Source organism: Anarrhichthys ocellatus, unplaced genomic scaffold (assembly GCF_004355925.1).
Source record: "Anarrhichthys ocellatus isolate YVR2014 unplaced genomic scaffold, GSC_Weel_1.0 scaffold24, whole genome shotgun sequence".
Taxonomy (NCBI): Eukaryota; Metazoa; Chordata; class Actinopteri; order Perciformes; family Anarhichadidae; genus Anarrhichthys; species Anarrhichthys ocellatus.
This window is the reverse complement of record NW_022280054.1, coordinates 77,208-86,316: the sequence shown is the minus strand read 5'-3', so window position 1 is coordinate 86,316 and position 9,109 is coordinate 77,208. Positions and strand designations below refer to the sequence as shown.

The 9,109-nt window shown below is 41.2% G+C and overlaps 1 protein-coding gene across 1 annotated transcript; it reads right to left on the bottom strand.

Annotated features, from left to right (window-relative positions):
• Nucleotides 1-200: 200 nt before the first annotated feature.
• Nucleotides 201-4,044, bottom strand: LOC116390836 (extracellular calcium-sensing receptor-like). Its single transcript, XM_031860949.1, has 10 exons — nucleotides 3,842-4,044; nucleotides 3,363-3,666; nucleotides 3,095-3,181; nucleotides 2,812-2,919; nucleotides 2,514-2,680; nucleotides 1,870-2,347; nucleotides 1,552-1,782; nucleotides 1,314-1,434; nucleotides 720-1,192; nucleotides 201-641 (listed from the first exon to the last, which is right to left on the bottom strand). Exons 1-10 carry the CDS (start codon nucleotides 3,964-3,966, stop codon nucleotides 201-203), a joined length of 2,535 nt encoding a protein of 844 aa, XP_031716809.1. The 5' UTR covers nucleotides 3,967-4,044.
• Nucleotides 4,045-9,109: the final 5,065 nt, after the last annotated feature.

The window sequence follows — 9,109 nt, the reverse complement described above, 5'->3', positions numbered from 1 at the left end:
GCAAGGATAAAAGTGGGCCACGAAGAATAACAGAAGGCGGCATTAACAACACACTACTACCATCTAGTGGTAGAAGGTAACTGTTCATATTCAAGGACTAGATGCTTATAAACTTTGTCTTCATATACATATATTTTATTCATCAGAGAAAAAGATAGTAAAAGAAATACATGACATGTGCATGGAATAAGGATGATCTCCTAACATTTGTTAGTGGCAGCTTTCGACATCAGGCGTTTCCATGTGTTCTTTTCTGGCCTTAGAAGGATTATGTAGCACTTTGGTGCAAAGATGCAACCCAACAGTCCATAACTGGAGGCCAAGATAGCAAACACCTCCGTGGCCGTGGAGTACTTCCCGGGAGAGCTGATGTAAGCAGGAACAAAGGCTATCCACACTGCACAAAAAATGAGCATGCTGAAGGTGATGAGTCTGGCCTCGTTGAAGTTGTCCGGTAGTTTCCTTGCTAGGAAGGCCAAGACAAGGCAGAGGCAGGCCAGCAGGCCAATGTAACCCAGGACAAGAGCGAATGCTACAGGTGAACCTTCTTCACACAAGATAATGACAAGATTGCTCTTACGTTGCATTAGCTGGCGTGGAGTGGGGGGAGCAACAACCAGCCAAACTGTGCAGATTATTACCTGCATAAAAAAAGTGTCTTATTCAGAAATTTGAGAAAATGCCCAAATCAAGGTGCATAATGAGTCGGAAATCCTTACCTGGACCAGTGTACATAAGGTAATGATTGCCTTTTGCTGGGCAGGCCCAAACCATTTAATTACATTCCTGCCTGGCAGTGTAGCCTTGAAGGCCATTAGCACCACTATAGTTTTCCCCAGAAGACAAGAGATACAGAGGACAAAGGTAATCCCAAATGCTGTGTGTCGCAGCATGCAGGACCACTCAGTGGGCCGGCCTATGAAGGTCAGAGAACACAGGAAACACAGAGTCAAGGAGAAGAGCAGCAGGAAGCTCAGCTCAGAGTTGTTGGCCTTGACAATGGGGGTGGCTCTGTGACAAGAGAATATGAAGGCCACAACACTCGTGCAGAAGGAGCCAATGAGGGAAATAGCCACCACGGTGATGCCAATGGTGCTGCTATAGGAGAGGAACTCCACCTGTTTGGGGATACAGGCTGTCCTCTCAGTATTGGACCAGAACTCTGGCAGGCAGCGCACACACTCTATGGCATCTAGAGGAAAGAAAAGAAGACTTTAGCTGTTATATTGTGGCTTTACCACTTTACATTTTTTTATGACTGCAACTGCAGGTTAAATTCTCCAACACAATGTAAACAAGTAGCCTTTCCTTACCAGTTTGATTGCTAATCTCGCCAGCTGTGCAAATCACACAATCAAGACAGCAGATAGGGAAGTTTGGTCTGATTGCCTTCCGGGTACCTGGGGGACAAATGCTGCATACTGACAGGGGAATCTAGGCAAACGTGGGAACATACACTACACTGATCACAACACAGTCAACTCATAAAAAAATATTGTTGCACAAAATAATAACAAAAATAATATTATTTTATTCTATTGAGATACTTACTTTGCTTTGGTTGCCATTCCATACAATTATATGCTCCTGGATCTGGAGTTTTTGCTTTCCACCTGTGGTCGTCTCATCAAATTTGCCAATAGTGACAAACTCCATTTCTCCATCTGGTCTCAGCTGCCAGTTCACCAGGTCATACATGGCTGCAGGGTCACCATTCTCATCAAACTTGATGTCATCGCCAAAGGAGTTCAAGTATTCCACAAGTTTTATGTAATGAAGTAACTATGGGAATAAAGTGCATATAACTTTGTTTAACAATATATATATATATATTATCTGGAGTGAATTAGGGAACATGTGGGACTGTACCTGCCATGGCTGTATATTGTCTGCATCTGGACAGGCCTGCTGAGGAAATGGCCCGTTTCCTTTCACACAGCTTCTCATTGCCTTAAGTGCATGAACAATGGCATACACAGCTTTATAGACATTGTAGGAAATCCTTAGTTGTGACACATCTGAATAGATATTCGTCACACTCCCCAGGTCTTCTGCTCCGGAGCATGGAGGTTTACCCTCAACATTATGTTCCTGACCTTCAGCCTGCACACCTAGGCTGCACTGAAACATCTCTTCCCAGAAGGGTATCAGGAAGGGATCTGCAAGGGCATGTGGGCTCGAGGGATGCAGGCGAAGCAGAAAGTCTTGCAATCTAGGGATGCGTGCTCGCCGAATGGCAAATCCCAAAGCACCCTGGAGAATGCGGTGGTGCTTTTTGGGGGTGGAGAGGACGGCAGCTGTGCTCCAAGCCTCACTGGCCAGCCACTGTATCCCAGTGAGCTCCTCTCTACATTAAAGTGATATGGAGATGTCATTTTTTGCAATGATAAACATAGAAATTCAAACTCAATAAACCCGTATTTGTAAAAAGTCAACTGAACAAAAAGTTGATAGTGAATTTGTATCATATTTCAAATCCGATTGTGATGTAGAAGATTCTGAACAAATCATGCCTGAGAGCTTCGTCAAATAATGCGACTGCATCTTGTTCCACAGCAAACACTAGAATCACTCGAGCCCCAGAGGAGCGGATCTTGGAAACTATTGACGAAAGTGTGGTCTGTGCTCGGTTCTTAGGGATGACCTCATGAAGGGCAACACAAGCACCCAATTTTCTAACCTATGAGCAACAGGAGGGATGCATGGCAACTTTATTTTAAGTTCACAATATGTTGAATAAGTTATACAATGAAAATGACTTAATGGCTATTTATTTTTGTTAAATTCTCCATTTCTGTGTGTGTGACTCACCTCATTGGCAAATATGTTTGCCCCACCAAGGCCATAAGCATCATCCCCTGCTATCACACCCACCCAGGTCCAGCCAAAATGCATGACAAGTTGTACTAATGCATCTACCTAGTGATGGAAAGAGGAAAAGGAAGAGATACAACGAGACAGAGAGAGAGAGAGAGAGAGAGAGAGAGAGAGAGAGAGAGAGAGAGAAGAGATTTAAATAAATTCCAGAGATGACAATGTGGACTTACTTTGTTTGTGTATAGAGGTTACATTGTGAGTGGCTGCTGCCTCTAACCTGAAAGAAGTCACTGGGCATAGTCCTTAAAAAAGCAGGAAACTCCTTTTTGTCACTTAGACAGGAACAACTGGAGAAATAACTAACCTGAACAGACAAAAACATTTTACAATGTCCAACATTAAAACTTTATTCAATCAGTTGGTCGGACTTAACTCATTGTACCCAAATGTTAAAGCCCCTATGAATTTGAGACTGTTGACCCTCCCCAGTAGTGGTAACAAGAAAAAGGCAAAACACATTTGTTGAGTAGCTATGCCTCTCTTACCTGTGGCACATGGAAGACTCCCAGGAAACGGGCCACGACGAGAGACTGAGTAGAGCCTCCGTCTCCTATCACCGCTGGTACCGTCCCACGACAGGTGCCTTTACTCTGTGTCTCTCCTTCAACCCCTGAACTCTTCTCACTCCCCACTAACTCCATGGCAGCCTTCAGTGCCTGATGGGGTGTACTGCATGAATCATAGATCCTATAGCCTAGTGTGGTGTTGGGAAGGAGTTTGCCATCTCTGTTGATCTCCTCTATGGCAAAGATCATAGTTTGCATCCAACGGAAAGTCCGGAAGTTAAATCTGGAAGAACAGAGACAACGCAATCTTAGTTTTCAACGCAATTATGAGTGTGCAGCCCAGTAACAAATACTTTATTTCTCTCAACATAAAAAAACATTGCCACACAGAACTATGGAAGTAGAAAAATGAAAAGAAAATTTGCAGCTACAGCAAGACTAGCTGAAAAACAGCTCACCTGGTGCACTGATCAGGAGGAGGCGAAGAGGTGAAGGGCAGAGTGGGCTCCTCCACCAAGTCATGAAGGGAGAAGAGTCCCCCCAAGATGATGTCCCCCTTTTTCTCCAGTACAGGCAGGGCCATAGACCCTGGGATAAGTTTGCATTGTTGGCTCTGGTCTTGGTTGGAGTTGAAGGGAAAAAGCACACAACATAGGAGACTCAAAAGCACACACTCTGTCCTTCTTGACAGATTGGACTCTAGTGACTTCATCCAAATAAATGTCATCCTTTCTTTAAGCTATCACCATACACCCTTGATAGCCAATATATACTGTATATATCAGTTCAACTAATACATTTAGATAACACAAACAGTGAATACTGAACCAAACAAGCACTTAGTAAGCTGACAAAGCCTCAAACAATTTGTCATTGGTCAGTAAACATTGGTCTGTGCTAGTGTACAGAAAATGATACATTATGACCCCTTTCAGATGAACAAATTATCTACAGAAATGTGGAAATCTAAAATGTCTCGTTAAGTCAAACAGAGAAATCTTTTCTTTTTTTTTTTTTAACTCAACCTAAGCCTGTATATTAAAGGTTGCGTTCATCAAACACCTCCAGTGCTACATCTTCACTCCACAGATAAGCAATCCAATCTTAAGTTTTAAGTGGGAGATGCTGCCCTGTAGCCTATATATGCTACCTGCCTCATATCACAACTGTCAAATTGACCTAATTTCCCCTGGGCCTCGGGTCACTGGAAAAAGAGCCCCCAGTTTGTAAGTTAACAACAACAACAGCAAGGAACTGGAATGAGCACTTGACCATAATGGAGAAAGGACCGAAGATGAGCGGTGTCATGTCACGATGGCATGCCTGACTAGGCCTTACTCATCCTTCAATGATGTGAAAAGGCAGGCGGCAGGCCCGTGTCACAAGGGACTGCTGATCTAAGTTGCATGCCTTTCAAACACATAAGACACAGAAACATACTTGATACACAGCGAACTGAGTGAGAGGAAAACCTCAAAGTAGTATCAAAACCTAATAAGAATTGTTCATTCTGATAGAAAGAAAGAGGTATGTAATAAAATGCATTATTGTATTGTTTTGAATATTCATTTAATGGGGGCTTACTAGTGTTACCCACAGTACATACCTACGGTGCATCAGTTTTTACAAACATTCTGTCCTTTTTTTCTACTTTTACTTATTCTTCCGTAACAAATATCCTTCCTTAGGGCTAAACAGGTATGGTGAAATCAATGAGGCATTAATTTGTTGTGCATATCATTAGGAGGACATACCCTGCAGGCTACAAAACAGAGCACCACTCAGTGTGTAGCAAAGACAATTTTACATGCTGTATGTTATGCTGCCTCAGGTCATATACTGTACTGTAGGTTTCCTTATTAATTGAATATGTCCCTGTGTGAAGCTCAGAGGAAGGACAGAGGTGCCCTAAGACAGAGCGTTCGGTATTATGATACAGTTTCCTTTTCTTGTAAGTAAGATTTTAGACTTGGGTATTATGCTCTCAAGGGAAAGGGATCAGCCTTATTGTTTCTGAAAACAAGCTGATTAGAAGTGAACAAAGGGCATTGTAATTGTATCAGTTGTCCTCACAGGGAGATTCAAGATAATTAAAACCCCTGAGTATTGAATGTTTCACTGTATTCTGGTAAGATGTTGAATAATGCAGTCTTGCAAAAGACAGGAATACACAAACCAAAAAAGGCAGAAACACAATCATATTGTCATAGCGTTGAAAACAACAGAAAGATACAAACAGTTTGCAGCAAGTCAACTAGAGAAATATGATGCCTATGTTGAGTTAAAGCACAGGTTAATTAGCTATATGCAGGGAGGGCTGTGGCTCAGAGGTAGAGTGGGTTGTCTTCTAATCGTAACATTGTCAGTTCATTCTCTGGCTTCACCAGTCCTCATGCTGATGTGTCCTTGAACAAGACACTAAACCCCAAAATGCCCCTGATCTAAACCTGACTGTCCATGAATATGAATGTGTGAATGGGTGAATGCTGGCCTGTTGACATGTAGGGTACAGTGCTTTAGTGTTCCGAAGACTAGAAATGTGCTATATATGTGTAAGTCCATTTATCATAGACAATGATTGGAAGGAAATGAAGACAGACAGACCGACAAGAAGCAGGAGGGAAGATGAAAAAAAGAAGGGCTTCTGTGACTGTTGTGGCGGCCTGTAAAGAACCCACTACTGCACACCTGTGGTCGAAAAACATTTTACTCCCTCTTCTTGATAGATGGGGCAAAGGCCCAACAAAAAAAATGATACTTTTTATTATACCAAAATTGGTTTCTGTCATAGTTCTTATCACGCTGATTTGTGTTCTTTCTGAAAAGTTTGGTTTTGATTCGTTTTTTGATGCTACAAAAAAGGGAATCTGACATCATTCACTGCTAGGATTGACAGCTCCTCTGAGTGAAGTAGTTGATGCAAAGCCCCCGGAGGCTCAGAAATTGTACGTATGTGGAGAGAAGATGTAACTTTAACCGTGATTGTCTGTTTCAAATATAGAGATTTGTTAAATGGAGTGGACTTGTACTTGTATAGTGCTTTTCTAGTCTTCCGACCACTCAGAGTGCTAATGGCAGGGGCTACCATGCAAGGTGCCACCTTTCCATCAGAACTAACTAACTTTCACACAACATTCACACACCTTAGGCACAGCCTACAGCAGCAATTTAAGTGTCTTGCCCAAGGACACATCGACATGGTTTGGAGGAGCTGGGAATCGAATCGCAGATTTAAATTGTGTGATTGAAGGACAACCCGCTTTAACTTTGAGCCACAGCCTCCTACAGTCTACTGTTCATATAGTCACTGACCGTGTCACTTGACAGTAAAGTTAGCCTGCATTTTTGGACTTCCATGTGTTGCAATGTGCCGCCAATGCTCAGCGAAGCTTCCAATTTTGCCCAGTGGCCTCTCACAGTGTTGCAAATTTTAAAAAAAACTGCAGCCCAAAAAGTATTTTCCCCATAGATCCTCAATGTAGAAGAAACTTCTGTAAAAGTTTTGACAGGACACCTCGAACTGCACACAAGGTCTTATATTTGCAAAACTGTCCTCGAGCCGAGAAAAGCAATTCAAAAATATATGATGTCATCACAATATAAAGTCTATGGTTGAGTGGGAACTGGTCGAGTGAGAAACACTATTGCACATAATCAGTCAGCCGCATACCCAGGTAGTAAAGCCTAGAAGAGAAACTTAGTTTTGAGCATGGCGAATTAATAAATATGTTGATAGTAAAAACAGACATTAAAGGATGACCTACTGTCATAATGAATTATGAAGCTGCACCATTCAAGGTTCATGGAACTGCTTGGAGGTTTACTAAAGTTTGTCAGGACATGAAGGCCGTTCTCTCAAGAAACTGTGGTTTAGTTATTGTAACGAGAATCTCCAATTCCCTTGTTTCATAACTGTCACAGATATGTTTTACATTTGAGATAAGGACTTTTACAAAATGCAGAATTGAGCTCTTATTGTCACTGTCAAATCTTTTGCGCCTACATCATTTAACCTAATACAGGTTAGCTTGAGGCTATTATTAATTAAGTTTTAAGTAGAGATATTAAAACAAATTTGTAAAAAAGCAGGATTAAATAGATATCCGCCAGAAAAGAACTGGTTTAAAGGCCTACTTGTATCATACATGTTTTATCGGAATAGCTACAAAACAAAAACATCCTGATTAAATGTTTGGGACGGGCCCCATATGGAGTGTGCGTGTGTGATGTGAACCGGTAAAGCGGTGAGTCATAACACATCTGGGAAACACTTAAGCTTGTTATTGTGTATATTTTGGAGGTGGTGTCATGGCATCATCCTAAACCTGCCAATTTACCTTTTACTCAGGGGATTGAAGAGTAACAAGGGGCCAGCTGGGCAAGTAACAACAAGCAAGTGTTTCCAAGAAGACTGATGACATCTGGGCCTGAGGCTATGAAACAAGAGCTCACCAGGTGTTCTGTTGGAAATTAATTAATTTTCAGTTTTAATGGGAGGTGATCTCACCTCCTTCAAAACAAGCGGCTCACAGTAATTAGCAAGACTACAGCATAATCATTATTTACTTCCAGCTACACTTACTAGTTTTATATTGGAGATAATACAATCTTTAGGTTAAATAAAGATCTTGCATGTCACAGCCGAACGCAATCCAGCAGTTTCGATTCTCAGAGCAATCAAAAGGTGCTTATTGACAAGATACATGGTTTTCTTGACTGTGAAATAAAATGAATTGTATAAATTAGGATTCTTTGGCTTGGCAAGGGTTCAACATTAGATTTTAATGTAATTACTGCATCTTGGCCTGCTCTCCAACCATCAATCAAGAATTCAAAGGACTTTTCGGCTTTGTTGACAAAAATGTTACTCTAATATGTGCTGGATAACATTACATTTTAATGGGGTTTAAAGTATTTGGGCTGATGTTCCTCACCCTACAATTTGGATAATATATCTAATTATTTAATTCGGCTGTATGACATAATACATAATATGATATGATACATAATTGTCGTGCTGCACCTGGTCATCAGAGTTGGGATGATCTGAACAGGTTTTCCTCCACAAACCTTTAAACATCAGACAGCCAGGTCCCAGAAAAAGTGCCCATGTGGGTAGGTCTGGATTCACTGTGGGCAAATTAAAGTCAATCATAATTATGTTTTTTTAAAAGAATAATTGTGGTTGAAAAAAGCTTGTATGTAATGTAAAGTAACACCGAATTTTGGTAGCAAGTGAGGACACAACACTTTGAGGAAAACTGCTTGTAAATATACCTTGTATTTATTTAAGTCAATGAGGCACACTATAGTTGGGTAGTTTGGAAATCTGGATGCTTTATCATCTTATTGGGAGAGCAGGTTCAGAAGTCCTCTGGGGAACCTGCTTCTCAGGCTACATCCTTCGGAAGATGCAGCCCCTGAATTTGGACACAGCTTTAGTGTACTTAAATTCAAAATGCTTTTATATTTTCATTAGCAGGGCTGAATCTCCATTTCCTGTTTTTATATTAAAAAAACCTTCACTGGTACAGTTTCAACCTTTAAACTGTACCAGTGAAGGTTTTTTTCACTTTGTGTTTTAAAAAACTTTGTAATAAGTTGAGTTTACAAAACTTGACAAATCAAAGTTCCTGTGACAAACCACCTTGCACGACAGAACCATTTTGAATTGATTTTGCTAGCGACACAGTTTCTTTGTTGGGGTCAGTTATGCCTGGAGTCCC